At 63.9% G+C, this 26,177-nt stretch overlaps 4 protein-coding genes across 6 annotated transcripts; 3 read left to right on the forward strand and 1 right to left on the reverse strand.

The window, feature by feature from the left end:
• The first annotated feature begins 143 nt into the window (after positions 1-143).
• Positions 144-8,902, forward strand: SLC27A1 (solute carrier family 27 member 1). The gene is made up of 13 exons (XM_051771832.1): positions 144-1,374; positions 3,759-4,153; positions 4,281-4,442; positions 4,863-4,932; positions 5,038-5,129; positions 5,578-5,687; positions 5,949-6,158; positions 6,378-6,504; positions 7,006-7,143; positions 7,355-7,519; positions 7,618-7,764; positions 8,096-8,300; positions 8,409-8,902. Exons 1-12 carry the CDS (start codon positions 1,208-1,210, stop codon positions 8,251-8,253), a joined length of 1,941 nt encoding a protein of 646 aa, XP_051627792.1. The 5' UTR covers positions 144-1,207; the 3' UTR covers positions 8,254-8,300; positions 8,409-8,902.
• Positions 8,903-9,060: 158 nt separating this feature from the next.
• Positions 9,061-11,834, forward strand: PGLS (6-phosphogluconolactonase). Of its 2 annotated transcripts, XM_051771837.1 has the most exons (6): positions 9,061-9,542; positions 9,732-10,018; positions 10,230-10,337; positions 10,615-10,716; positions 10,890-11,030; positions 11,111-11,834. In XM_051771837.1, exons 2-6 carry the CDS (start codon positions 9,743-9,745, stop codon positions 11,246-11,248), a joined length of 765 nt encoding a protein of 254 aa, XP_051627797.1. In that variant the 5' UTR covers positions 9,061-9,542; positions 9,732-9,742; the 3' UTR covers positions 11,249-11,834. The 2 variants fall into 2 exon arrangements, with proteins under 2 accessions (XP_051627797.1, XP_051627796.1); XM_051771836.1 differs by having other exon boundaries at positions 9,061-10,018.
• A 1,372-nt stretch (positions 11,835-13,206) lies between these two features.
• On the forward strand, positions 13,207-18,394 carry COLGALT1 (collagen beta(1-O)galactosyltransferase 1). 2 transcript variants are annotated; one of them, XM_051771833.1, is made up of 12 exons: positions 13,207-13,477; positions 13,741-13,851; positions 14,159-14,276; positions 14,420-14,554; positions 15,000-15,204; positions 15,690-15,809; positions 16,031-16,107; positions 16,436-16,542; positions 16,625-16,757; positions 17,049-17,176; positions 17,471-17,677; positions 17,951-18,394. In XM_051771833.1, exons 1-12 carry the CDS (start codon positions 13,212-13,214, stop codon positions 18,186-18,188), a joined length of 1,845 nt encoding a protein of 614 aa, XP_051627793.1. In that variant the 5' UTR covers positions 13,207-13,211; the 3' UTR covers positions 18,189-18,394. The 2 variants fall into 2 exon arrangements, with proteins under 2 accessions (XP_051627793.1, XP_051627794.1); XM_051771834.1 differs by lacking the exon at positions 13,207-13,477 and adding an exon at positions 13,584-13,606.
• PRKCSH (protein kinase C substrate 80K-H) lies at positions 18,373-26,132 on the reverse strand. Its single transcript, XM_051771839.1, has 17 exons — positions 25,883-26,132; positions 25,050-25,159; positions 24,541-24,657; positions 24,327-24,422; positions 23,976-24,033; positions 23,139-23,256; positions 22,801-22,930; positions 22,239-22,323; positions 22,081-22,159; positions 21,893-21,979; positions 21,563-21,700; positions 21,139-21,208; positions 20,538-20,607; positions 20,091-20,180; positions 19,417-19,491; positions 19,226-19,325; positions 18,373-18,936 (listed from the first exon to the last, which is right to left on the reverse strand). The coding sequence occupies exons 1-17, from the start codon at positions 25,984-25,986 to the stop codon at positions 18,799-18,801; spliced, it is 1,665 nt and encodes a 554-aa protein (XP_051627799.1). The 5' UTR covers positions 25,987-26,132; the 3' UTR covers positions 18,373-18,798.
• Between the last annotated feature and the right edge of the window lie 45 nt (positions 26,133-26,177).

Consider the following 26,177-nt stretch of genomic DNA (forward strand, 5'->3'; position numbering starts at 1 on the left):
TGGAGCCCCCCGGGGCGCCTCTGCTGCCCCCGCCGCGATCCCGGGATTAGCAGCGAGGATTCCCGTGATCGGATTAAATGGGAGGGGCTGGGAGATGAGGCGGGGGCGTCCTGGGGTCAGGGGGGGAGTGTTTGGGGTTGTGGGGGCGTGGGCGGTGCTGGGAATGTTGGGTCTTGGCTGTGGGGTCTTGGCGGAGGGGTCTTGGTTGTGTAGGTGCCCATGGTCGTGGGGGTCTGGTTGTGGGGATCCTTGGTTTGGGGGTCCTTGGATCTGTGGGGTCCCGGTTATGGGGGTCCCGGGGGTGTTGGCCGTGTAGACCCCCATGGCTGTGGGGGTCTCAGGGCTGAGGGCTCCTGGTTGTCGGGTCCCAGTGATGGGTGTCCTGGGGCTGGGGGATTCCAGTAGTGGGGGTCCTGAGGTCCATGGATTCCCAGTTATGGGGTCCTGGTCCGTGTGAGTCCAGTTTTGGGGGTCCTGGGGACCGGTTTTGGGGGGTCCCCCAACACCCCCCCGTCACTGCGTGTGGGCGTGGCTCCTCCAGACCCCGCCCACCTCCCACCCGGACACGCCCCTCTCCCGTCAGGCCCCTCCCATCTCCCCTCCTCCCCTCCCTCCCCACCTCAGCCAATCCGCTGCCGGCAGCCGCGCTGCCAACCAATAGGATCGCACCCCCCCTCCGCCCCGCCCCTCGTGGGCGGGGCCGCGTCTGAGGCGGCGGCGGCTCCGGTAACGGCGGCAGCGCCGGGAAAGGGGGACCGGGAGGGCCCGGGGAGGCCCCGCAACGGCCCCGCAGCCCCGGAGCGGCCCCGGACCGACCCCCCCGAGCCCCGGACCCACCCCCAGATCCCGCGGTGAGGCCCGGCCCGGCCCGGCCCCCGGAGCACCGGCAGCGGGGGAGCCCTGGCCCGACCCCCGGAGCCCCGGAACGACCCCTCTGAGCCCCGGCCTGATCCCCCGGAACCCCAGACCGACCCCTGGACCCCCGGAACGACCTTCCCTGAATCCCGGACCGACCCCCGGACCCCCGTCCCCGATCCCGGTCCCATCCCCTGGAGCCCGGTCCCTGATCCTGGGTCCCTGTCCCCGATCCTGGGTCCCTGTCCCCGATGGCAGACCCCCGTCCCTGATCCCGGTCCCTGATCCTGGGTCCCCGTCCCTGATCCCGGTCCCCGATCGCAGACCCCGGTCCCGGATCCCGGTCCCAGCCATGCACCCCGCGGGGCTCTGCGCGGCCTCCCTGGGCTCTCTGGGGCTGCTGCGGCTCTTGGGGGCCCCGTGGCCCTGGAGCGTGGCGGCCTCACTGGGGCTGTGCCTGGGCGGCGGCGGGTGGCGGCTGCTGCGGCTCATCGTGCGGACGGCGCCCCGGGACCTCTTGTGAGTCGGGGGGCACGGGGCGAGGGGGGGTGTGCGGTGTCCTTCGACCTGACCCCCACCCCGACCCCCCTCTGACCTCCCCTGGCCCCCCCATCTCAATTCTAACCCCCCCCCGGCCCCCCATGACACAACACCCGAACCCCCTCTGACCCCCCCATGACACACCCCTGACCCTGACCCCCCTCTGATTCACCAAACCCCACTCCGAACCCCGTCTCGACCCTCACCCCCCTCTGACCCACCCTGACACCCCCATCTCGACCCCGATCTCCCCCAACCCCCCTCTGACTCCCCTGACCCCCCCGTGATCTCCCCAAATCTGACCCCCATGACCCTGCCGCTAAGCCCCCTGACCCCCTTGACCCCCCCATCCCTCATGAACCCCCTGACCCCTCCCCAGTCCCCCCCAGCCCCCAGCCCAGGGTGCTCCAGGATGCTCCAGGATGTTCTGGGATGCTCCGGGATCCATCCTATGGACACCACGGGAGCAGTCACGGGGTGATGCCCCCACACTCCCAGGGAGGGGGGATCCCCCCAAAATGTGGGGTCTGAGGTGGGGGCAGAGTCTCCAGCATCTCCCATCTCCTGGGATTCCACTGCTGCCCTTAGTTCCATGGATTTTAGGTCCCCTAAAACAAGGATGTGCCTTTATTCACAAGGATTCCCAAGGATCTGGAGCTCTGACCATTTCCCTCCCACCCCCCCCCAGCTCACAGGGAGGGGGATTCCCCCAAAAATTCCATCTGGGAGCACTGAGCCCTCCCCCCCCCCATCTCCCGGGATTCCCCCACCTCCTCACACTCAGTTCCGTGGTTTTTAGCCCCAAAACCCGAGGATGTCCCGCTATTCCCGAGGCCTGTGCCAGCTACTTTGAGGAGCTGTTTCCTCTGGGAATAACCCCAGCCAAAATCCCGGAGAATAAAGCCCTTCTGGGGCTCTGGGAGCTCTGAAAGGCTCCTCTGTTCCGGGCTCGGCTCCCTCTGACCCTCTGGCAAAGACCAGCCGCTCCCCCTTCCCCGTTCCCGCTTGGAATCGCTCCCGGAGCTCCGCGGGGGCTCCTCGCTGCTCTCCAACGGCCTTTCCAGCCTCCGGGTGTTCTTCCAAGCCCTGCTTGCCCAGCAATTCCCCAATTTCACGGTGGACAAACGCGGCCTCCGGGGAGGAATTGGGATCCCCCCGGGTGGGACCCCGCGGTGGGGCCGGCTCGGTCAGGGAGGGGGGTCGGGGAGTTATTTTTAAGCCAGGTCTATTTTTATAGAGGGGCCAATGGCCAACGAGGTCAGGCAGCAACTTCTCCTGGCAGCTGCCGCCTCGGAGAGCTCAAATAATTCCGGGAATTGGGGAAAACACCCCAAAAAAGCCCCTCTGGAGCAGCCGGGGCTGTTGTGCTCCGGTATTGAACCCACCCAGAGGCACCGGTTGGGTCCTTGATAAGCCCAGGAATTGTTAATATTTATTAATTACTGTTCAAATTAGGGGTGGGATTGAATTCCAGAGGCTGAGTCACGGGAAGAGGCAGCAGCTGTCCCGGTTTTTGGGTGAAAGGAGGAAGTTTTTGGGTGAAAGGGGAAGTTTTTGGGTGAAAGGGGAAGCTCTTGGCTCGATTCCTCGGCGCGGGGGCCACGTGTTGTTCTCGAGGCTCAGGGTTGCTTTGGCTTGGAAAAGCTGTCACATCCCAGGGGAAAAGTGTCCAAAAGAGCCCCAGGAGCAGCCAAACCTTCCTGGCAGGAAAGTCGGGAAGTGTTTTGCTGATTTTCTTGGGAAAACTGATAATTTCCAAGTGGGTTTTATTGTTGAGATGGGAGAAAACATCCTTAAAACTGGGATTTACCCTCCTGTCCGTCCCCAGCCTGGCTTGACTTCAGCTTCAGCCCAGTATTAACGTCAGTCTTTAATTTCAGCCCAGTTTCACCCTGGTATTAACTTAAAGTTAAGCTTAACTTTAACTTCAACCTGGTGTTAGCTCCCATCCTGCTCAAGTTTAGTTTTAACCCAGTTTAATTTTACCCTGGTGTTACCCTCAGCCTGGTATTAATTTTAACTTCAGTTTAACTCTAGGCCAGTGCTTCAGCCTGGTGTTAAATTCACCCTTGTTTAACTTCAGCTTTAGTCCTGAATAACTTCAGTTTCAGCCCTGATTAACCAACTTTACCTTCAGTTTATTGTTAAGCTCAGCCCAACCTACCATTAATGTCACCCAGCATCACTTTCAACTCCACCTTGCTGTCAACCCACCCTGGTTTAACCCACCCCAGTTTAACTGTGACCTCCCCATCCCGGGTTAACTCCCACTCCAGTTTAACTTGCTGAATCCTCCCCAGCCTCTCCCCCCGTGCCCTAACCCCGACTCGGAGCGTAAAGCCGGGTTTCTGTGCCCTCCCCAGCGGCCTGTGGGTGCTGCTCCGGGTGAAGTTCCACCTGCGGCGGCACCAGCGCTCCCGGGCCACGATCCCGCGGCTCTTCCAGGCCGTGGCGCGGCGGCTGCCGGACAAAGCCGCGCTCATCTACGAGGCCACGGGCGAGCGCTGGACCTTCCGGCGGCTGGACGAGTTCTCCAACGCCGTGGGCAACCTCTTCCAGCAGCTGGGCTTCGGCTCCGGGGACGTGGTCGCCCTGTTCATGGAGTCGCGCCCGGAGTTCGTGGCGCTCTGGCTGGGCCTGGCCAAGGCTGGCGTCGAGGCCGCGCTCATCAACTTCAACCTGCGCCGGGAGTCGCTGGTTTATTGTGTCGCCGCCTCCGGCGCCAAGGCCCTGGTGTTCGGGGGGGAGCTGGCGGCAGGTGAGAGGGGAAGGGGTACAGGAGGGCAGGGGGGGGTTCCTCCGGGTCCTTTCCGTGCTTTTGGGGGGATTTCGTGGATTATCTTTGCCTCCCTAAGGAATGTTGTGTCCGTGGCTTTGTCTTGCAGCGGTCTCAGAGGTCAACGGGATGCTGGGGAAGAAAATGGAAAAGTTCTGCTCCGGGGAATATAACCCGGATCTGGTCCCTGTGGACACCAAACACCTGGATCCGCTCCTGAATTCCGCCCCCAAATCCCCCCCGGCGCAGATCCCGTCAAAAGGCCTGGATGGTGATTGATCCTGGTTTTAATTCCCAGGGCGGTGGGACGGGGAGGTGGCGGAAAACCAGGAAAACTGAGGGATGGAGGGATTAAATCAACCACTCCAAGCTCAAAACTCATGGAATCGTGGAATGGTTTGGGCGGGAAGGGACCTTAAAGCTCATCCCTCAGGAGATTCCAGGATTCCGTGTTTTGGAGTTCATGTCCCTGGAGATCTAAACCAGTCCCAGGACAACCTGCGTGGAGGGATCCGGGTCATGTCCTTGGAGCTCCACAGACCCTTTGGACACATTCCTGTGTCCCTGGGACATGTGGATCCTCTGGGAACCCTCCGGACACGTCCCTGTGTCCCTGTGGTGTTCCGGATGTGTCCAGAGGGGTTTCCCAATCCATGGGGAAGACCCTGACTCCTCTTTTCCCTCTTCCCAGACCGGCTCTTCTACATCTACACGTCGGGCACGACCGGGATGCCCAAGGCGGCCATCGTGGTGCACAGCAGGTGAGGGGGGGCGTGGCTGTGGGGGTGTGGCCAGCAGGGGTGTGGTCAGTGGGGTGTGGCCATGGGGTGTGGCCAGAGCAGACTCCACCGGTGCTGTGCCCGCAGGTATTACCGGATCGCCGCCTTCGGCTACTACGCCTACCGGATGCGCCCCGAGGACGTGATCTACGACTGCCTGCCCCTCTACCACTCAGCAGGTGGGGCTGCTCCTGCCTCCTCCTCCTGCCTCCTCCTCCTTCCTTCTCTTCCTTCCCTTCCTTCCTTCTCCTTCCTTCTCCTCCTTCCTCCTTCACCTTCCTTCCTTCCTTTCTTCCTTTCCTTCTTCTCCTTCCTTCCTCCTTCCTTTCTCCTCCTCCTTCCTGCCTTCTCCTCCTACTTCCTTCCCTCCTTCTCTCCTTCTCCTCCTCCTTTCTTCCTTCTTCCTTCCTTCTCCTTCTTCCTTCTTTCTCCTCCTTCCTTCCTCCTCCTTCCTTCCTTCCTTCCTTCCTCCTCCCATCTCCTGTCCTCCCATCTCCCTTCCCTCCCTTCTCCCTCCCTCCCTTCCCTTTCCCCCCAGCAGAGGCGAGGCGTTGTCCCCTCCCACCCCTGCTGCCTCCCTCTCCCCAGGATGACCGGATCCCTCCCTCCGTGCTCCTTGTTTTCCAGGGAACATCATGGGGGTGGGGCAGTGCCTGATCCATGGGCTCACCGTGGTCATCAGGAAGAAGTTCTCGGCCAGTCGCTTCTGGGACGACTGTGTCAAGTATCGCTGCACGGTGAGGGAGCCATGGAATGCCTGCCGGGGGAAAAGCCCTGGAGACCCTCGGCTCCGACCCTTCCCCCTGCGCTGCCGAGGCCGCCCCCGGGCCCTGTCCCCCAGGGCCACATCCACACCTCCTCCCATTTCCACCCTCCCTGACCACGGCCAATTCATTCCCACCCAGCATTCCCCCCACTCCTCCCTGGGGTCGATTTCCCCCTTTTCCCGCCCTTTTTAAGGATCACCGGAGGCCTGAGCCGTGTTTCTTTTGCTCCAGATCATTCAGTATATCGGGGAAATCTGCAGGTACCTCCTGAACCAGCCGGTCCGTGACTCCGAGAGCCGGCACCGCGTCCGGCTCGCGGTCGGCAACGGGCTCCGGCCCCACATCTGGGAGGAGTTCACCCGGCGCTTCCGGGTGAAGCAGATCGGGGAATTCTACGGAGCCACGGAATGCAACTGCAGCATCGCCAACCTGGATGGGAAGGTGAGGGCAGCACAGGAAGGGGCACCTCAGGGTCTTCCTCGTCCTCTCCCAACGGATCGCCGGGAGCTACGTTGGCAATTAGCACAAAAAATCGTGAAAAATCCTAATTTTGGGTGAATTTTGGGGTGAATTTCCAAAATAAAACAAGAGGGAACCCCCTGGAAGCGCTGACACAGAATCCCTTCAGCTTTTTGGGTTTTTTTCCCTGTCTTTTGGAAGGTGGGAGCCTGCGGGTTCAACAGCCGGATTTTGCCCAATGTTTATCCCATCCGGTTGGTGAAGGTCAACGAGGACACCATGGAGCTGATCCGGGATTCCCGAGGGCTCTGTGTCCCCTGTCGCCCAGGTGAGTGACTTGTGTTGGTCCCATAAATGTCAATGATCTCATAGAAGTCAGCATCTTGAGTTGATCCTAAAAATCTTGGTGTCATCTTGTGTAGATCCCACAAGTCGGTCCCACCTTGTGCCATCCCATAACTGTCAGTGTCCCCCTGAATTGATCCCATAACTGTTGGTGTCCTGAATTGATCCCATAACTGTCAGTGTCCTCCTGAATTGATCCCATAACTGTCAGTGTCCTGAATTGATCCCATAACTGTCAGTGTCCTCCTGAATTGATCCCATAACTGTCAGTGTCCTGAATTGGTCCCATACCTGTCGGTGTCCTGAATTGATCCCATACCTGTCGGTGTCCTGAATTGATCCCATACCTGTCGGTGTCTTGTGTTGACCGTAAATCCCGTCACCGCCTCGTGTCGATCCCGTAAGTGTCAATCCCGTAGATGCCTGTTCCTGGCGTGGATCCCGAGGGTTTGGGGTCACTCCGGGGTCGTTCCCGTTGCTGCAGGAGAGCCGGGGCTGCTGGTGGGGCAGATCAACCAGCGGGACCCTCTGCGGCGCTTCGACGGCTACGTCAGCGAGAGCGCCACGAGCAAGAAGATCGCCCACGACGTCCTGCGCAAGGGGGACCAGGCCTATCTCTCAGGTACCTCCCACCGGCATTCCCGGCTTCCCAGAGACCCAAATCCAGGATTCTCCCCCTTGAGAAACGGGGTGGGGACGCCCCCAAGGTGTTCCCGTTGGGATGGGACCGAGGCCGCGAGGCGTCCTGGGATAAACCAACAGGGAACGAGGCGTCCTGGAACGGTGGCCAGGGATCCCAAGGTGGGCTTTTTGGTGTCTCCTGCTCTTCCCAGGGGATGTGCTGGTCATGGACGACCTGGGATACATGTACTTCCGAGACCGGAGCGGGGACACGTTCCGGTGGCGCGGGGAGAACGTCTCCACCACGGAGGTGGAGGGAGCCCTGAGCCGCATCCTCAACCAGACGGACGTGGTGGTGTACGGAGTGGGAATCCCAGGTGGGACGCCGGGATGGGCCCCCCTGGGACTGGTGGGCCAAGAGAGCAGGTTGGTGTTGGGAATGTGGGAATTCCCATTCCCGCTGTTCCCGTTGCAGGTGTGGAGGGCAAGGCGGGCATGGCGGCCATCGCGGACCCCTCGTCCCGGCTGGACCCGGGGGGTTTGTACGAGCAGCTGACACCGGTGCTGCCGCCCTACGCCCGGCCCGTCTTCCTGCGCCTGCTGCCACACCTGGACACCACAGGTATGGGTGGGGCCAGGGCGGGGCTTAGACAGATGGGGCGGGGCCTGGACAGATGGGGGTGTGGCCTGGAGAGATGGGGGTGTGGCCTGGAGAGATGGGGGTGTGGCCTGGAGGGATGAGGGTGCGGCCTGGAGAGAGTTTTTATTTTTACGCGTTTTCTTTTTTCTTATTTTTAAATCTTAATTTTTTAGTTTTGTTTTTTTATTTCTGTGTTTCTATTTCGAGTTCTTATTTTTCCGTTTGTTTTTTTTTTTTTTCCACATTTTTTTCATTTTATTTTTTGTTTTTCTTTTCCCTTTCTCCCTTTGATTCCCTTCAATCCCGTTCCCAGGGACGTTCAAGCTGCAGAAGACCCGTCTCCGGGCGGAGGGTTGGGACCCCCGGCTGGTCCCCGACCGGCTCTTTGTGCTGGACCCTCAATGGGGCCGATACGTCCCCCTGGATCGGGGGATGCACCAGCGGATCTGCTCCGGGAATGCCGGGCTGTGAGCCCCCGGATCCCGGGAAACCCAACGGATCTGTGCCAGGAATGCTGGGTTGTCACTCCCTGGATCCCGGGAAACCCAACGGATCTGTGCCGGGAATGCCGGGCTGTGACCCCCTGGATCCCGGGAATTCCAATGGATCTGTGCCAGGAATGCCAGGCTGTGACCCCCTGGATCCCGGGAATTCCAATGGATCTGTGCCAGGAATGCCGGGCTGTGACCCCCTGGATCCCGGGAATTCCAATGGATCTGTGCCAGGAATGCCGGGCTGTGAGCCCCTGGATCCCGGGAATTCCAATGGATCTGTGCTGTGAACACCAGCCTTCCCAGGAACTGGGGGGAGTTTCCAGGAAGATTTTTGAGGAAAATAGCAGAATTCCCAGGAAAACCACAACTTGGGGGGGAGTGATGGATCTTTCCAGTTCCTCCATCTCCCCCCAGAGCCGGTTCACCCCTTCACGGCGCTGATTAACAGGGCAGCGCTAATTAGCGACTAATTAGTGGCTCATTAACCTCCCTAGGGACTGTTTCCATGCCGGGGGGCCAGCAGGAACATATTTATTGAGGGAGCCCCCCCGGATTAACCGATTTAGCCCGTTTTTAACCCGTTTGGCTGTGCCTGACCGCGAGGCCATTAAAAACCAGTGACTGTGGTGTCGTGTACTGGGAGCTGGGGGGGGGTAATGAGGGAGGGGCTGCAGGGGGTTGTGGGGGGGGGAGGCCCACGATCCCCCTCAGTGGGGGCTTCCTCCGGGGCCAGAGTGTGTCCGGGGGAGGGAACGGAGCTGGGGAAGGGGCTGGAGCAGCAGGAGCAGCTGAGGGAGCTGGGGGGGCTCAACCTGGAGAAAAGGGGCTCAGGGGGGACCTCCTGGCTCTGCAACCCCCTGACAGGAGGGTGGAGCTGGGTGGGGAGGAGGTGTCCTCTCCCAGCTTTGGGACCAGAGGACACGGCCTTGAGCTGCACCAGGGGAGGTTTAGATTGGACATCAGGAGGAATTTCTTCAGAGAAAGAGGGATCAGACACTGGAATGGCCTGCCCAGGGAGGTGGTGGAGTCCCTGATCTCTCTAAGAAAATACTGGATGTGGCACTCGTTGCCATGGTCTGGGTGATGAGGTTGGGGTGGGTCACAGGTTGGACTCGATGATCTCGGAGGTCTTTTCCAACCTAATTACAGAATCACAGAATCAACCCAGACCATGGCACCACATCCAGGCTCTTCTTAAACACCTCCAGGGACAGTGACTCCACCACCTTCCCGGGCAGCCCCTTCCAACGTCTGATCCCTCTCTCTGTAAATAATTTCTCCCTGTTGTCCAATCTAAACTTCCCCTGGTGCAGTTTAAGTTTGTGATTCTATGATCGATTCTGTGGGGCGGACTAGGCCTCGCGTTGCTAGGCAACGCTTGGCGTTTGTGACGTCATTTCCGCCTCGCCTCACTCCTAGGCTCTAGGCCGGTGACGCCACTTCCGCCTTTAGCAGGTGCGGGTGTCATGGCGGCCGTGTCCGTGTTCCCGTCGTCGCGGGAGCTCGGCCCGGCGCTGGCGCGGATCGTGACCGAAGCGGCGGCCGAGGCGGCGCAGGGGGAGGGCGGTCGGTTCTCGCTGGGGCTCTCGGGGGGCTCCCTGGTGGAGCTGCTGGCGCGAGAGCTGCCGCCCGCCCTCAGCGCGGCCCCCGCCGCCGCCGACCCCGCGCGGTGGCTCGTGGCCTTCTGCGACGAGCGGCTGGTGCCGCCCGAGCACCCCGAGAGCACCTGCGGCGCGTACCGGGTGAGCGGGGACGGGGACGGGGTTGGAGGGGGGGGTGGAGCCCACCCTGACCCCACCCCCCGGCCGTGTCCCCCCACCGACCCCCCGGCCTACCCTGACTCCCCGCGGCCCGTGTCACCCCCCAGTGCCGCCCCTGTGCCCCCCCGTGTCCCACTCCTGACCCCCCCGTGTCCCCCTCCAACCCCCTGATCCCCCTCTTGTGCCCCCCCAGGCCCAGCTGCTGCCCCAGCTGCCCCCCCCCGGCCCGCGGGTGCTGTCGGTGACCACCGGGCTGGGCCCCGCCGCGGCCGCCAGAGACTACGGGGAGCAGCTCCGGGGAGTACGACTGGGACTGGGGGGACTGGGACTGGGACCTGGGGGGGGAACTGGAGGGGACTGAAGGGGGATTGGAAGGGGACTGAGGGTACTGGGAGGGACTGGGGGGGACTGGAGGGACTGGGAGGCACTGGGTAAAATGGGGCAGAGGGGCATCAGGACTGACAGGAGGGGAGCTGGGAGAGCTGAGGGGAACTGCAGGGTCCACAAGGGAGTCTGGGGGTTCCAGGGGTCTACAGGGAGTGTGTCCCCCCCCATCCTCACCCCCTGTTTCCCTGCAGGCTTTCCCGGGGCAGGAGGTTCCCGTGTTTGACCTGCTGGTGCTGGGGGTGGGCCCAGATGGACACACCTGCTCCCTGTTCCCAGGGCACCCCCTGCTCCAGGTGAGCCCCCCTGGGAACCCCGTCACCCCCCCGGGGGTCTGTGACCCCCCAGACCCCGTTGCCACCCCATGGGTGTCCCTGGGGACCCTGTCACCCCCCCCCAGTGTCTCTGCCCTGTTTTTGGGGTGGTTTATCCCTTCCTCCACGATTTGCCCCTTTCCCCACGTTTCCAGGAGCAGGATGAGATCGTCGCCGCCCTCGAGGACTCCCCGAAGCCGCCGCCGGCGCGGGTGACGCTGACGCTGCCGGTGCTGAACGCGGCGCGGAGCGTCCTGGTCGTGGCCGCCGGCGCCTCCAAGGCCCCCGTGCTCAAGGTGTGTCCCGTTCCCAGGGAGGATCCCGGGACCTGGGGGTCGGGAGGGTGACGGACACCGCGTTCCCTGTCTCCCCACAGCGGATTTTGGAGGGGAAGGAGGAGCCCCCCCTCCCCGCCGCCCTCGTCCGGCCGCGCTCCGGGCGCCTGCGCTGGCTCCTGGATGAGGCGGCGGCCGCGGAGCTCAGCATTCCCACGGAAAAACACTCTGGAGTGTAGAGCTGGGGATGGATCCACGGCATTCCAGGAGCTGGGTGTCCCCCCGGGAATCCAGCCCCGATTTTAGAGCCAGAGATGAGTCCTGGTCACATTCCAGAGCTGAGTATTCCCACGGAGAAACACTCTGGGTCGTAGAGGCAGTGCTGGATCCATGACATTCCAGGCAGGAATAGGGAATCCCATGGGCTGTGACCCAAAACATGGGATTTTTTACTCTTTTGTGGGATCAAACGGTGCTTTGCCGAGCTTTCCATGGAATAATTCCTTAGATTTGCTGGGGGTTGGAATCATGTGCGGGGATGGGATGATTTTGTGCTGGAGCATTTGGAATCCATGTGGGAACTGGGATGGAGGGACTGGGAGGGAGGAATGGGGGGAAAATGGTCTGGAATGAGTGGATTTGAGTCTGACATTCCAGACAGCCCAGGAGCTGAGTATTCCCAGTATTCCCAAACACTGCAGAGCATAGAGCTGGTGCTGGATCCATGACATTTCAGGCAGGGAATAGGGAATCCCACAGGCTGTGCCCCAAAACATGGGATTTTGGACTTTTTGTGGGAACAAACAGTGCTTTGCTGAGTGTGAATTTCCGTGTCAGAATTCCTTGGATTTGGGGGGATCCAGGTGGGAATCACAAACAGGGATGGAATTGTTTTGTGCTGGAGGGTTTGGAATCCGGTTGGGAACTGGGATGGACTGGGAGGGGGGTGGGATGGACTGGGAGGGTTGGGATGGACTGGGGGGGGCTGGGATGGATTAGGGGGGGATGGAATGGATTGGAAGGGGCTGGGATGGACTGGGAAGAACTGGAATGGACTGGGGTGGAGTAGGAGCTCTGGGGTGGACTGGGAAGGGCTGGGATGGACCTGGGGGGTTGGGATGGACTGGGATGAACTGGGAGAGGGATGGGAGGGGCTGGAATGGACTGGGAGGGGGCTGGGATGGAGGGAAAATGGGCTGAACGTGGCGGATTTTGGTCGAGCAGAAGCCGCGGCCCCTCCCGGCGGCGCCGCCTCCTTCCCTCTGGAATTCTCTCCACAGAAAAGAGCCTTTAATTCCTGCTGCGGCTGCTGCCAAAGCCCCGCCCCTCTCCCGAAAAAACCTCATCCCCAAAACTTTCCATCTGCCACAATCCCTCTCTGTGTCACTCCCTCACCCTCCTCCAGCTGCTTCCCAGAATATTCCCCTTTATTCCCCGTTTGTTCCCATTTGTTTGACTTTGTTCCCATGTCTTTGCTGCTCCTCCCAGAGCTCTGGGTGGATCCATCCCCTCCATACCAAATCCCGGGATTTTTTTGGGATAAAACAGGCTCTGAGGGCCTGGTTTTTGGAAAGCTTTCCCCAATTCCCATCAATCCCAGCCCCGCTTCCCCCTCAGGAGCTGCTGTGGAGCTTCGTGTTTTCCTGGAGGGAATGAAGGGGGGTGGGGATGAGGGGCTGGGATGTTCCCAGCTGGAATTCTTTGCTGCCTTGGCAGAAATTCCAGGTTTTTTTATCCTCTGAGCAGCGATTCCCATGTTTGTCCAGCGGGGCTCCTTCCCAGCTGTTCCCATGGAGCCGTTCCAGGATCCTGAGGTTCAGCTGCTTCTTTTCCTGGCGGTTTTCCTTCCCTTCCTCCTCCCGGAGCTCTCAGAGGGAAAATCGGGATGTTTTCCATGAAAGACACCCCCCGAACTTGTTTTCCAGCTGGAAAACATCCCCCCCCCCCTCAACATCCCCCCTCTCAACATCCCCCCTCTCAACATCCCCCCTCTCAACATCCCCCCCACTTTCCATCCCCCCTCTCCCCATCCCGTCGGGTTTTCCCGGGGGATGAGGGCGTGTCCCCGGGGAGGGGGCGTGTCCCCGGGGAGGGGGCGTGTCCCCCGGGGAAGGGGCGTGTCCCCCGGGGAAGGGGAGTGCCCCCGGGGAGGGGGCGTGTCCAGCGCTCGGGCCGTGAGGGAGCGGGGGGGGGCGGCCCAAGATGGCGGCGCGGCCGTGGCCGCTCGCGCTGCTGCTGCTGCCGCTGCTGCTGCCGGGGCCGGGCCCGGGGGGCCCCGGGGGGCTCCTCGGCTTCGGGCCCGGCCCCGCCGCCGCCTATTTCCCCGAGGAGCGCTGGAACCCCGAGTCGCCGCTGCGGCCGCCGCGCGTGGCCGTGGCGCTGCTGGCGCGGAACGCGGCCCACGCGCTGCCCCTCGTGCTGGGGGGGCTCGAGAGGCTGCGGCACCCCAAGGACAGGATGGCGCTCTGGTGGGTCTGGGGGGCTTGGGGACACCGTGGGGACACGGGACCTCAAGGACAGGGTGGCGCTCTGGTGGGTCTGGGGGGGCCTGGGGACACCGTGGGGACACGGGACCCCAAGGACAGGATGGCGCTCTGGTGGGTCTGGGGACACCGTGGGGACACGGGACCTCAAGGACAGGGTGGCGGTCTGGTGGGTTTGGGGACACCGTGGGGACACGGGACCTCCCCCGTGTGTGACCCCCCCTGTGTGACCCCCCGTGTCCCCCCAGGGTGGCCGTGGATCACAGCGTGGACAACACGTCGGCCCTGCTGCGGGAGTGGCTGGGCCGGGTCCGGGGGCTCTACCACCGGGTGGAGTGGAGGCACCAGGAGGAGCCACGGTCAGGGATGGGGGAGCTCGTGGGGAGCCCTGGGGGGGCTCAGAGGGAGCTCGGGGGGTCCAGAGGGTCCCCTTGGGCTGGGGGTGCATCCCTGTGAATGTCCAGGCTTGGGGGGGTCCCCATGAATATCCAGGTTTTGGGGGGGATCCCCATGGGCTGGGGGTGCCCAAATTTGGGGAGGGGTGTCCCTGTGATTTCCCCGGTTTTTGGAGGGTCTCCCTGGGCTGTGTGTCCCCCCTCTCGGGGTGTTCCCAGGCCGTGGGTGGGTGCTGGGGGGTCTCAGCCTGCCCTCCCCACATCCCCCCAGGTCGTACCCTGATGAGGAGGGTCCCAAACACTGGAGCCCCTCCCGCTACGAGCACGTGATGAGGCTGCGCCAGGAGGCCCTCGAGGCTGCCCGGGCCATGTGGGCCGACTACCTGCTGGTAGGGGGGGTCCCCACACTGGGGGGTGGCCCTGGGAGGGTCCTCCACTGACCTCGGGGTGCCCTGGGGGTCCCATGGGGTGCCCCTCTGACCCCGGGGGTCTCAGGGGGTGCCCCCTGACCCCGTGCCCCCCGTGCCCCCAGTTCCTGGACGCCGACAACGTGCTGACGAACCCGGACACGCTGGGGCTGCTGATGGCCGAGAACAGAACCGTGGTGGCCCCGATGCTCGACTCCCGCGCCGCCTACTCCAACTTCTGGTGCGGGATGACCCCCCAGGTGAGGAGGGGTCCACAGGTGAGGAGGGATCCACAGGTGAGGAGGGATCCACAGGTGAGGAGGGACCCACGGGGGAGGAGGGACCCCCAGGGGACATTTGGGACTCCCTGAGTGAGGAGAGACCCCCCAGGTGAGGAGGGACTCGTGGGGCAGGAGGGACCCCGGGGGAGGGAGACACCCCCCAGGTAAGATTTGGGACCCGGTGTCATTCCTGGTCCCATTCCCTGTTCCCAATATCGTTCCTTCTTCCCAGTGTCATTCCTGGTGCCATTCCTGTTCCCAGGGCTATCACTGCCGCACGCCCGCGTACCTACCCCATTCCCAGTGTAATTCCTATTCCCATTCCCAGTGTAATTCCCATTCCCATTCCCAGTGTAATTCCTATTCCCATTCCCAGTGTAATTCCTATTCCCATTCCCAGTGTAATTCCCATTCCCACTCCCAGGGCTATTACCGCCGCACCCCCGCCTACCTGCCCCTGCGCCGGCGGGAGCGCCGCGGCTGCTTCGCGGTGCCGATGGTGCACTCGACGTTCCTGCTGGATCTGCGCCGGGAGCGCTCGGGGGGTCTCGCCTTCCACCCGCCCCCCCCCGGCTACAGCGGCGCCTTCGACGACATCATCGTGTTCGCCTTCGCCTGCCGGCACGCGGGTCAGGGGGGACGGGGTGGGGTGGGGTGGGGTGGGATGGGATGGGGGGTCAGTGGGGATGGGGTGTGGGGGTCAGCGGGTCAGTGGGGACGGGGTGGGATGGGATGGGATGGGATGGGGGGTCAGTGGGGCTGGGCTTTGGGTGGAATTTGGGTTGGCTTTGGGCTGGGCTTTGGGGTGGGTTTAGGGTGGGATTTGCGTGGATTTGGGGTGGGATTTGCGTGGATTTGGGCTGGACTCGACGTCAGGCTGTGCTTGACTCCAGTCCCTTGAGCCCAGCTCGGGGCTGGGCTCAGCTTTGTACCAACTTTGGCTTTGGGTGCCCCCCTATTCCTGTTCCCATCCCCGTTCCTGGCGTGAGGCCCTGATTCCCATTCCAGGGGTGACCCCCCATCCGCCTCCTGATCCCATTCCAGGAGTGACACCCCCTGTTCCCATTCCCATTCCTGGGGTGCCCTCCCATTCCTGATCCCGATCCCATTCCAGGGGTTCAGATGTTCGTCAGTAACCGGGAGGTGTTCGGGTTCCTGCCGGTCCCGCTGCGCTCCCACAGCTCCCTGCGGGATGAGGCCGACAACTTCCTGCACGTCCAGCTGGAGATCATGGGTGAGGGGCGGGATCCACACGGATCCGGGGCCTTGGGAGCCTGGCATGGAATGGGGGAACCCCACGGAGTCACCCCCAGACTCCTGGGATGGGAAATTGGGCATTGGGAATGTCCCACCCAGGCTCAGGGATTCATTCCTGGTGGGATGGGGATATTTGGGATTGGGAATGTCCCCTCCAGGCTCCGGGGTTGATTCCCAGTGGGATTCTCCCATTCCCAGTGAAGCTCCCTCCGGCCGAGCCCTCCCCCCACGTGTGGGTGCCCCCCAAGGTCTCCGACAAGATGGGCTTTGATGAGGTGAGTGTGGCATTCCCTCGGGATTCCGGGATGGGATCCCTCTTCCCTTTCAGATTTGGGGTCATTTTCCCTCCTTCCCTTCCGAATTTTGGCTTGTTTTTCCACTTTTCTGCTGGATGTTGCTCCCCTCCCCTCTGGATTCATTGCATTACCCCATTCCCCACTGGATTTTGGGTGGTTTTCCCACTTTTCCTCTGGATTTTGGGTGGATTATCCCACTCCCCTCCTGACTTTGGGTGGTTTATCCCGTTCCCCTGTGGATTTTGGGTGGATTCTCCCATTCCCATTGGGATTTGGGTGGATATTCCCAAGTTCCCCCCCCTTCCAGGTGTTCCTGATCAACCTGCAGCGCCGCTCTGACCGCCGGGCGCGGATGCTCCGGACGCTCCAGGAGCAGGGAATTTCCTGCAAACTGGTGGAGGCCGTGGACGGTCGGTGAGTTTGGGGCTCCCGGGGGGGTCTCCAGGGGGAATCTTTCCCAAGGGATCCCCCTCTGGAAGCCTCCCTGGCTCCGCAGGGCCCTGAACAGCAGCGAGGTGGAGGCACTGGGGATCCGGATGCTCCCGGGATACCGGGACCCCTTCCACGGGCGACCCCTCACCCGGGGGGAGGTGGGCTGCTTCCTCAGCCACTTCCACGTCTGGCAGGAGGTGAGGGGGGTCTGGGGGGTCCTGGGGGGGTCCTGGGTCTCAGCAGGGCTCTGGGGGGGCTCCATAGAATTGGGATCTGGGGGTATCCAGGGAATTGGGAGGGGCAGGCAGGGGGAAGCTGAGCTGCTTCCTCAGCCACTGCCGGGTCTGGCAGGAGGTGAGGGGGGTCCCGGGGGGGTCTGGGGGGTCTGGGGATGATCCAGGGGGGTCCGGGACTGCCAGGGAATGCAGGGAACGGGGGGGCAGGCAGGGGGGAGCTGAGCTGACTCCCGGGATGGGGATCATTCCCAGATCTCGGCCCGGGGGCTGCGCAAGTCCTTGGTGTTCGAGGACGATTTGCGCTTCGAGATCTTCTTCCGCCGGCGCCTCACGGAGCTCATGGAGGAGCTGGAGGAGGCCGGGACGCCCTGGGACCTCATGTGAGTCTGGGGCCTTCATCCCCCTCCTCATCCTCATCCCAACCCCTGGGACCTCATCTGAGTCTGGGGCCTTCGTCCCCCTCCTCATCCTCATCCCAACCCCTGGGACCTCATCTGAGTCTGGGGCCTTCATCCTCATCTTCATCCCACCCTTCCTCCCCCTCATCCCCATCCCACCTTTCCGCCCCTCATCCCCATCCCACTTTCCTCCTCTCATCCCCATCCCACCTTTCCTCCCCTCATCCCCATCCTACCCTTCCTCCCCTCATCCCTCTCCTCCTCCTCCTCCCTCAGTTACCTGGGCCGGAAGCGGCTGCACCCGGAGCGCCCGGAGCGCCCCGTTCCCGGTGTCCGGAACCTGGTGGAGGCGGGATATTCCTACTGGACGCTGGGATACGCCCTGTCCCTGAGCGGGGCCAGGAAGCTGCTGGAGGCGGAGCCCCTGGGAAAGATGATCCCGGTGGATGAATTCCTGCCCATCATGTTCGACCGGCACCCCCTGTGAGGGACTCGGGATACAGGGACATGGGATGTGGGATGCAGGGACACGGGAGGGACATGGGGATCCGGATGCTCCCGGGATACCGGGACCCCTTCCACGGAGGGATAAGGGAGGGACATGGGATCCTGTTTTCTCTCCCCTCCTACTTCTCCCAGCACTTCTCCTGTGGTTTTCTGGGATTTCTCCCCCTTTCCCCCTCATTTTCTCTGTATTTCTCACCCTTTCCTCTCATTCCTCGGATTTCTCACCCCGTTTCCCTGATTCCCCCCCAGCTCTGACTATTCCCGGCACTTCCCCCGCCGGGATCTCGTGGCCTTTTCCGCGGAGCCGCTGCTGCTCTTCCCGACGCACTACACGGGGGACGCGGGATACGTGAGCGACACCGAGACCCCCACGCTCTGGGACGAGTCCCCCTGGCCCGGGGGGGTCACGATCCCGCGGGAATCCCGGAACTCCGACCTGCTCCGGGACAGCCCCGCCCGCGACAGCCCCGCCCGCGACGAGCTCTGAGACTCTTTCTGGAATTCCCGGAATTCCAAGTGACACCCGAGACCACCCCCCTTCCCCGGGGCTGGGAGGGGGAGCAGATCCTGCGGGAATCCCGGAATTCTGACCTGATCCGGGACAGCCCCGCCCCAGGATGAGTGCCGAGGTCCCGGGAATGCCGGGAATTCCAGGGCTCCGGACACCCCCAGTAAATTTTATTTTTATTTTTATTTCTATCCATCAAGTTTTTTTTTTTTTGTGGGGGGAGAATTCTCACCTCTCCCCCATCCCCCCCTGGATGTTATCCCCCTCGGAATTCCCAAATTAGGGATCTTGGGATGGTCCCTCAAAGTCCTGGAGGAATTTGTGGAGGATGGAAATGAAACAACAAAACAACCCCCCCCCCCCCCAAAATCTCCATTTGGGGGGTGTGCCCCCCCCCCCATTGGAATACCCCCCTGAAATTCCCAAATTAGGGATCCTGGGATGGTTGCTTGAGGTTCTGGGGGGAGGGAAACTGAGGCAGGACCCCCCCGAGCTTGAGGGGGCAGTTTGGGGGGATTTTCGGATGGCTTTTTGGGGTTTTTTTTGGGGGAGGGGTGTATTTTGGGGGGTCCCAGGGGTGGTTTTGGGGTCACAGCTCGTCGTGCTCGTCGTGGGGGGTGGGGGGCTCCCTGCAGGCCGCGGGGGTCTCCAGCTCCAGCAGGTACTCGCAGCGACTCGGCTCCGTGGCCGCCACCAGCGCCGTGTCCGTGCCACACATCAACCTCACCTGGGGGGCACGGGGGGGGTCAGGGGGGCACCGGGGGGGTGAGGGGAGCACCTGGGGGGCACTCCCAGGGCATCACAGGGGACAGGGACAGCCCCCTCCCGGGTGACCCCAAGGGACAGGGACACCCCCCAAAGAGACATGGGGACACTCCAAGGGACAAGGACACCCCCAAAGGGGACCCCCAGGGGACAGGGACACCACCCCAGGGGATGAGGGGCTCAGGGGGGTCAGAGATGTTTTGGGGGGCTCGGGGGGGGTGTGTCAGGGATGTTTTGGGGTCCCCTCTCACCGTGGTGGCCCGGTTGGGGCCCTGCCAGCACCCCATGCCCTGCTCGTACTTGTGGGCGCTGAACTTGTCACCTTCGGGGCCGGCCCAGGAGCCCCAGGTCCTGTTTTGGGGGGGCGTGCACGGAGGGAGGGTCAGGTCAGCTCGGGGGGGACACGGGGAACCCCCCCGGGGGGGTTTGGGGGGTCTCTCACCCCAGGTTGGTCTCGGAGCCGCCGTTTTTGGGCCTCTGGGTGACGCGGTGGAAGGGGCACAGGCGGTAAACGTACCTGGGGGGGCACGGGGGGACTTGGGGGGGGCCACGAATCCCCTCTGCCCCCCCAGGACTCTCCAAGTCCTTTCAGTCCCCCAGGACCCCCCCCACTGTCCCCCAAAAGTCCCTTGTCACCCCCCCAGACTCTTTCCCACCTCCCCCAGGACCCCCTCTGTGTCCCCCAGGACCCCCCAAGCCCCTCCATGTCCTTGTCACCCCCCAGACCCTTTCCTGCCCCCCAGGACGCCCCCAGTGTCCCCTGGCCCGAGCCCCCCCCCTCCCGGTGTCACCACAATGGTCACTGATGTCCCCCCAGTTTGACCCCCAAAACCCACCCCAGTGTCCCTCAAGACCTCTCATCAGCCCCCTGACCCTCTCCCTGTCCCCTTTGAGCCCCCCCTGACCCAAATGACCCCCCAAAGCCCCCCCAGGACCCCCAGAGACCCCCCCTCACTTGAAAATTCCCAGTTCCCAGCACTGGTTGTACTGGTACGAGACCCCCCACACAGCCCCCCATTATTGCCCCCCCCCGAGCCCCTCAGTGACCCACCCCATGACCCCCCCATCCCCCAGAGCCCCCCAGGACCCCCCCCGGACCCCGAGGCCCCCCCTCACTCGCTGGTGCTCAGCTCATAGCACTGGTTGTACAGGTACGAGAACTCGCCCTCGGGGCCGAAATCAAACCCCAATTCCTGTTCCAGGGCCCTGGGAGGGGGGAAAGGGGGGGTCAGGGGGGTCCCCAAACCCCCCCTAAATGCCCCCAGAGCCCCCCAACCCCCCCAGACCTCAAAATCCCACCAAACTCCCCATCAGCCCCAGAGAAACAGAGGCGGGGGGGCAAAGGAGGTCGTTTCCCCCTCACCCCAAAAGGGTTTTTGGGGTGTGTCCCCAGAGGTTTTAGGGTCACCCACAGGTTTTTAGGGTCATCCTCCTCATGTTTTGGGGTCCCCCCCATGTTTTAGGGTGCCTGCCTCAGTTTTGGGGTCCCCCTTGTTTTTGGGGTTCCCTGACAGGTTTTTGGGGTTCCTGACAGGTTTTTGGGGTGTCCCTCCCCCCCCGTACTTGATCCCGTCCTCCGCCTCCTTCAGCGCCCGCTCGGCCTCGGCCAGCTCGTCCCGGGCCCGTTGGGCAGCTGGGGGGGACAGGGGGGTCAGGGGGATCCCCAAAACTGGGACCACCCCCCCGGGGGGGACAGAGAGGGACCAGCCCCCTCAGCCCCCCCAAAACCCCCAGTTCCCCCTCCCCAAACCCCCCAAGTCCCATCCAGGACCCCCCAAACCCACCCAGACCCCCAAACCCACCCAGTTCCCCCTCCCTGAACCCCCCCTGGATGCTCAAAACCCCCAGGACCCCACAAAGCCCCAGTTCCCCCTCCCCAAACATCCTCACCAGCCCCCCCCCGGGACCCCCCAGGTCCCCTCAGGACCCCCCCACGCCACCCCAGGATGCCCCAAAGCCACCCCAGGATGTCCCAAAGCCACCCCAGGACCCCCCAAAGCCCCAGTTCCCCCTCCCCAAACACGCCCAGGCCCTTCCCAACGCCCCCCACGAGCCCCCAGAATGCCCCAGGCCCCCCCCAGGACCCCCCAAACCCACCCCAGACCTCCCCAAACCCTCAGTTCCCCCCTCCCAAGGCCCCCCCCGGACCCCCGAACCCCCCCACCATCAATGAGGGCCTGGGTGGCCTCATCATAGGGGGGCTCCTCCTCGGGGGGCTCCTCCTCGGGGGGCTCCTTCCCCTCCTGGGGCTGGGGGGGGGGGCACCTGGGGGCAGGGAGGAGGTCACAGGGGGGGTCCCAAACCCCCCCAGCCCCCCAAAACTGGGGTAGGGGGTGGGGAGGCCCCAAAATTGGGGTATTGGACCACCCCCCCCTCCCCAAATTGGGGTCCAGAAATGCCCAAAATTGGGGTCTGGGGACACCCCTCCCCAAAATTAAGATTCAGGGAACCCCCTCAAAAATGGGGTCCAGGGATACCCAAAATTGGGGTCCATGGACTCTCCCTCCCGAAAATGGGGATCAGGGACCCTCCACCCCCAAAATTGGGGTCCAGGGACCCCCAAAATTGGGGTCCAGGGTCCCCCCCACCTTGAGCTCCTCGTCAGGACCTTCCTCCTCCTCCTCCTCGTCTTCCTCCTCCTCCGGCTCTTCCTCCTCCTCCTCCTCCTGGGCGGGGGTCTCGTCCTGGGGGGGCTCGGGGGGGGTTTGGGTGGGCTCAGCTTGGCCCTGGGGTGAGGGGAGCGGGTCAGAGCACCCAGATTTTGGGGTCCCAACCCCCCCCCACCAAGTTCAGGGACCCCCTCAAGTTCTGGGGACCCCCCACCAAGTTCCCCAAAATTCAGGGACCCCCCTCTGGGGCTCCCCCAAGTTCTGGAGACCCCCCCCAGCCGCCCAAATTTGGGGGACCCCCAAACCCACCCGTGGCCGGAGCCGCTCCCGGACGCTCTCCCAGATCCTCTCCCGGAATGTTCCAGAATCCACGGCCCCCCCGGGCCCCAGCAGTGCCTGGGGGGGTTCAGGGGAGTCAGGGGGGGTCGGAGTCACCCCCCGGGGGTCCCCCCAAATTCGGGGGAGTGGCTTTGGGGGGTTTTTGGGGGGGGTCCCACCTCAGCCTCAGCCTCTGAGAAGGCGCCGTCACCGTCGGGGTCCAGCTCGGGGTGGGCCTGGAGCTCGGCCCCCGTCAGCCTGTGGGGGCCAGGGGGGGTCAGGGGGGACCCCAAGCCCTCTGGGACCCCCAGGGCCCCCTCAAGCCCCCCAGACCCACCGTCCGTCCCCGTCCGTGTCCAGCTCGGCAAAGGCTTCGGCCGCTCGAGCCTCATCCTGCGCCGCCGCCGCCGCCGCCCTTTGCTCTTTTGGGGGGCACACCCCGGTTTGGGGGGTCAGGGACCCCCCTGGGGGGACACAGCGGTCCAAGGGACCCCCAAACCCACCCGGGGGGGACAGATGTCTGAGGACCCCCCGAAATCCACCCCCAAGTGTCTCCCTCCCAGGAAACCATGGGATTGGCACCCACAGGGACCCCAAACCCTTCAAACCCTCCTGAGCCCCCTTCAACCCCCCCCCAGCTCCAAATCCCTACCTACCCCAAAAACCTCCAGGCCCCCCCTATAACCCCAGACCCCCCCTGACCCCCCTTTACTCCCCTAAAGCCCCCCAGATCTCCCCTTACCCCCCCAAAGCCCCCCTTACCCCCACTTCCTGCAGTGCTCCCCTCTCACCACCAATTCAGGTCCCCCCACGACCCCCTCCATTACCCCACACTCCCAATCCCTCCAGGCTCCCCCAAGCCCCACAAGCCCCCCAGACCCCCCCGAAGCCCCCCTTACCCCCCCATTTCCTGCGGTGCTCCCCCCTGGCCGCCCGTTCGGGGCCTTCCGCCGCCTCCTTGGCCGCCCGGAGGGTCCCCACGCGCTGCTCCAGCTCCTTCCGGGACTCCTGCAGCCCCCCCAGCCGGGCCTGGATGGGGAGAGACCCCCAAAATTAACCTACAGACCCCCCTGGAGACCCCCAGACCCCCAAAATCACCCACAGCCCACCCAGAGCCACCCCAGCCAGGCCTGGGGTGGGGACACCAAAAATCCCCAATATCCCCCCAACCCCCCCCAAACCCCTCTGTGACCCCCCCAAGCCCCTCTGTGACCCCCCCCAAGCCCCCTGTGCCCACCTGCTTGTCCCTCCTGCCCTCGGCCGCCTCCTGCACCAGCCGCTGCCGCAGCACGAAGCCCTCGCGGGCCAGGGCGGCCAAACGCTGCCGGGCCTCGCGCTCCCGCCGGCCCCGCTCCCTGCAGGACCCCAAAAATCAGGGGGGCACCCCCACATGGGGGACACCCCCCTCAGACAGCCCCAGTGCCCCCCAGCCTGGCCGGGCCTCGTGCTCCCGCCGGCCCCGCTCCCTGTGGGGCCCCAAAAATCAGGGGGGCACCCCCACATGGGGGACACCCCCCTCAGACAGCCCCAGTGCCCCCCAGCCTGGCCGGGCCTCGTGCTCCCGCCGGCCCCGCTCCCTGTGGGGCCCCAAAAATCAGGGGGGCACCCCCACATGGGGGACACCCCCCTCAGACAGCCCCAGTGCCCCACAGTCAGTCCCAGTTACCCCCAGTGCCCCCCAGCCTGGCTGGGCCTGGCACTCCCGCTGGCCCCGCTCCCTGCGGAGACCCCAAAAATCAGGGGGGGGCACCCCCACATCGGGGACACCCCCAGAGCCACCGCCAGTCACTCCCAGTCAGTCCCAGTAATCTCCCAACCCCGTCGGGCCTCGTGTTCCCACCCCAGTGTCCCCCAGTCCCCCCCCACTCCCTCCCAATCCCCCCCAGTCCCTCCCAGTGTCCCCCAGTCTCTCCCAATCTCCCCCAGTCCCTCCCAGTGTCCCCCAGTCTCTCCCAATCTCCCCCCAGTCCCTCCCAGTGTCCCCCAGTCTCTCCCAATCTCCCCCCAGTCCCTCCCAGTGTCCCCCAGTCTCTCCCAATCTCCCCCCAGTCCCTCCCAGTGCTCCCAGTCCCACCTGCACGTGTTCTCACACCCGGCCCCACTGTCCCACTCGTCGGTGCCATCGCAGCAATCTGGGGGGGCACAGGGGGGGTTCAGCACCTTTGGGGACCCCCGACCCCCCCCAGACCCCACCAGTGACCCCCAAAACCCCCAGAACCCCCCAAAACCCCCCAGGACCCCCCACCCACCCCCTGGGACCCTCAAACCTCCCCCCAAAGCCCAAATTCCTTCCTCCAAGTCCCCCCAGGGACCTTCCCATTCCCTCTGGGGGAGTCCCAATCCCCCTCAGCGCCCCCCCAGATCCCCCAGATCCCCCCAGTGACACCCAGACCCCCCCCAGACCCCCCAGGCCCCCCAGACCCACCACAGACTCCGTCGTTGACGTGGGCTGCGGGGATGGTGCGGGGCCGGTGCCCGGCGTTGGTGCAGTGGAAGCGCCCGTTGGGGCAGGCGGGGGTCCCTGGGGGGGTTTGGGGGGTTAAACACCCCCTGACCCCCCCAGGGGGGTGTTGGGAGAGAGATTGGAGACCCCTCCCAAAATCTGAGGGGGCAGTGGGTTTGGGGTGCCGGGGTCTCACCAGGCTCGTCAGAGCCGTCCCCACAGTCGCAGTAGTCGTCGTTGACCCAGGAGAAGTCGATGGTGGCGGAGCCGTCGAGGCACCGGAACGGCCTCGAGGGGTCGTAGAACGGCAGATCTGGGGGGCACTGGGGGGTCAGGGGGGGTCTGGGGGGCACGGGGGGGTCAGGGGGGGCCCGGGGGGCACGGGGGGGGTCAGGGGGGCCAGGGGGGCTGGGTGGGTTGGGAGGGGGGTCAGGGGGGACATTTAGGGGTTGAAGGGGGTCCTGGGGGGATCTGAGGGAGGTTTGAGGGGGGTTTAAGGTGGGCTTAGGGGGGGCTCGGGGGGTATTTGAGATGTTTCTGGGGGTCTCACTCACTGGTGAGGACCACCCCCGGGGCCATGTCACCATCACCTCAGGGGGGCCGGGGGGGAGTTGGGGGTTCAGGGTTGGTTTGGGGGATCAGGGTTGGTCTGAGGGTTCAGGGGGGGCTCAGGGGGGTTTGGGGGTCTCAGGGGGTCCCACTCACTGGTCAGGGCCACCCCCCGGGGCCGTGTCACCATCACCTCGGGGGGGCCGGGCAGGGCTGGGGGCAGCAGCAGCAGCAGCAGGAGGGGGGGAAGGGGCACCATGGCAGGGCTGGGGGGACACACAAAATTGAGAGACCCCCCCAGAGACCCCTGGGCACCCCCAGACCCTCCCCCAGACCCGCCCCCCAAATCCCCCCATATCCTTCTATAGATCATCCCAGACCCCCCAAATGCCCCTCAGATCCCCCTTTAGACCCCTCCAGACACCCCATAGACCCGCCCAAAGCCCCCCAGGCCCCCTTTAGACCCCCCAAGACCTCCTAGACCCCCACAGACCCCCCTCAGATCCTCCTTTAGCCTCTCCCAGACCCCCTATAAATCCCCCCATATCCTCCCATAGACTCCCCAATAGACCCCCCTCCGAATCCCCCCTACATCCTCTTGTAGAGACCTCCCCAGACTCTCACAGACCCCCCCATCTCCCTTTAGAACCCCCAGACCCCCATAAATCCCCCCAATAGCCTCCTATAAAACTCCCCACACCCTCATGGACCACCCCATCCCCCTTTAGACGCCCCCAGACCCCCTATAGATGCCCACAGACCCTCTCAGACCTCCCAGATTCGCCCCCTGGACCCTCTCAGCCCCCCCAGAGACCCCCGACCGACCCTTTAGACCCCTCAAATCCCTCCCAGGTCCCCTCTAGACCACCCCGATCGCCTCTAGATCCCCTCAGAACCCTCTCAGATGCTCCCTTAGACCCTTCAGACCCTTCAAACCCCCCCGATCCCCCAAATCCCCCCCGGGACCCCGCAAACCCCCCGCCCGGTACCGGGTCGGGCCTCGCGCGCTCGGGGCCCCACAGCGGAACCGGAACTGGGCGGAGGCGGAACTTCCGGTGTATAGTCTCTGCCGTCCTTCTATGGCGGCCTCCATTTTGGAGGTAGTGGCACCCGGACTTGCTCTGTGGGCGACGCCATCTTGGGTGTGGCGGCGCAGCCAATCAGCGCCCGAGCGTCGCGTTGTCACGGCGACGAAGGGCGGGGCCGATCGGGGCACGAGCCGGGGCGGCACGTGCTGGGGGGCGGGATTTTGGGGGGGGGATTTTGGGGAATTTTGGGGGGCTC

The sequence above is a fragment of the Manacus candei genome, unplaced genomic scaffold, assembly GCF_025592945.1.
Source record: "Manacus candei isolate 608988 ecotype Guabito, Panama unplaced genomic scaffold, ASM2559294v1 h1tg000145l, whole genome shotgun sequence".
Taxonomy (NCBI): Eukaryota; Metazoa; Chordata; class Aves; order Passeriformes; family Pipridae; genus Manacus; species Manacus candei.

Bases quoted from the DNA above. Each gene is read 5' to 3' on its own strand.
- COLGALT1 (XM_051771833.1), top strand. From the start codon at position 13,212: ATGGCGGCGCGGCCGTGGCCGCTCGCGCTGCTGCTGCTGCCGCTGCTG. The intron at 15,810-16,030 runs GTGAGGGGCGGG...TCCCATTCCCAG, and splicing joins CGTCCAGCTGGAGATCATGG to TGAAGCTCCCTCCGGCCGAG. The intron at 17,177-17,470 runs GTGAGTCTGGGG...CTCCTCCCTCAG, and splicing joins GGGACGCCCTGGGACCTCAT to TTACCTGGGCCGGAAGCGGC.
- PGLS (XM_051771836.1), top strand. From the start codon at position 9,743: ATGGCGGCCGTGTCCGTGTTCCCGTCGTCGCGGGAGCTCGGCCCGGCG. The intron at 10,019-10,229 runs GTGAGCGGGGAC...GTGCCCCCCCAG, and splicing joins GCACCTGCGGCGCGTACCGG to GCCCAGCTGCTGCCCCAGCT. The intron at 11,031-11,110 runs GTGTGTCCCGTT...GTCTCCCCACAG, and splicing joins CCAAGGCCCCCGTGCTCAAG to CGGATTTTGGAGGGGAAGGA.
- PRKCSH (XM_051771839.1), bottom strand. From the start codon at position 25,986: ATGGAGGCCGCCATAGAAGGACGGCAGAGACTATACACCGGAAGTTCC. The intron at 22,931-23,138 runs GTGGGCACAGGG...CTCCCCATCCAG, and splicing joins AGGGCAGGAGGGACAAGCAG to GCCCGGCTGGGGGGGCTGCA. The intron at 19,492-20,090 runs GTGAGGGGGGGC...GTGCCCCCCCAG, and splicing joins TATGAGCTGAGCACCAGCGA to GTACGTTTACCGCCTGTGCC.
- SLC27A1 (XM_051771832.1), top strand. From the start codon at position 1,208: ATGCACCCCGCGGGGCTCTGCGCGGCCTCCCTGGGCTCTCTGGGGCTG. The intron at 5,130-5,577 runs GTGGGGCTGCTC...CTTGTTTTCCAG, and splicing joins GCCCCTCTACCACTCAGCAG to GGAACATCATGGGGGTGGGG. The intron at 7,765-8,095 runs GTATGGGTGGGG...TCCCGTTCCCAG, and splicing joins GCCACACCTGGACACCACAG to GGACGTTCAAGCTGCAGAAG.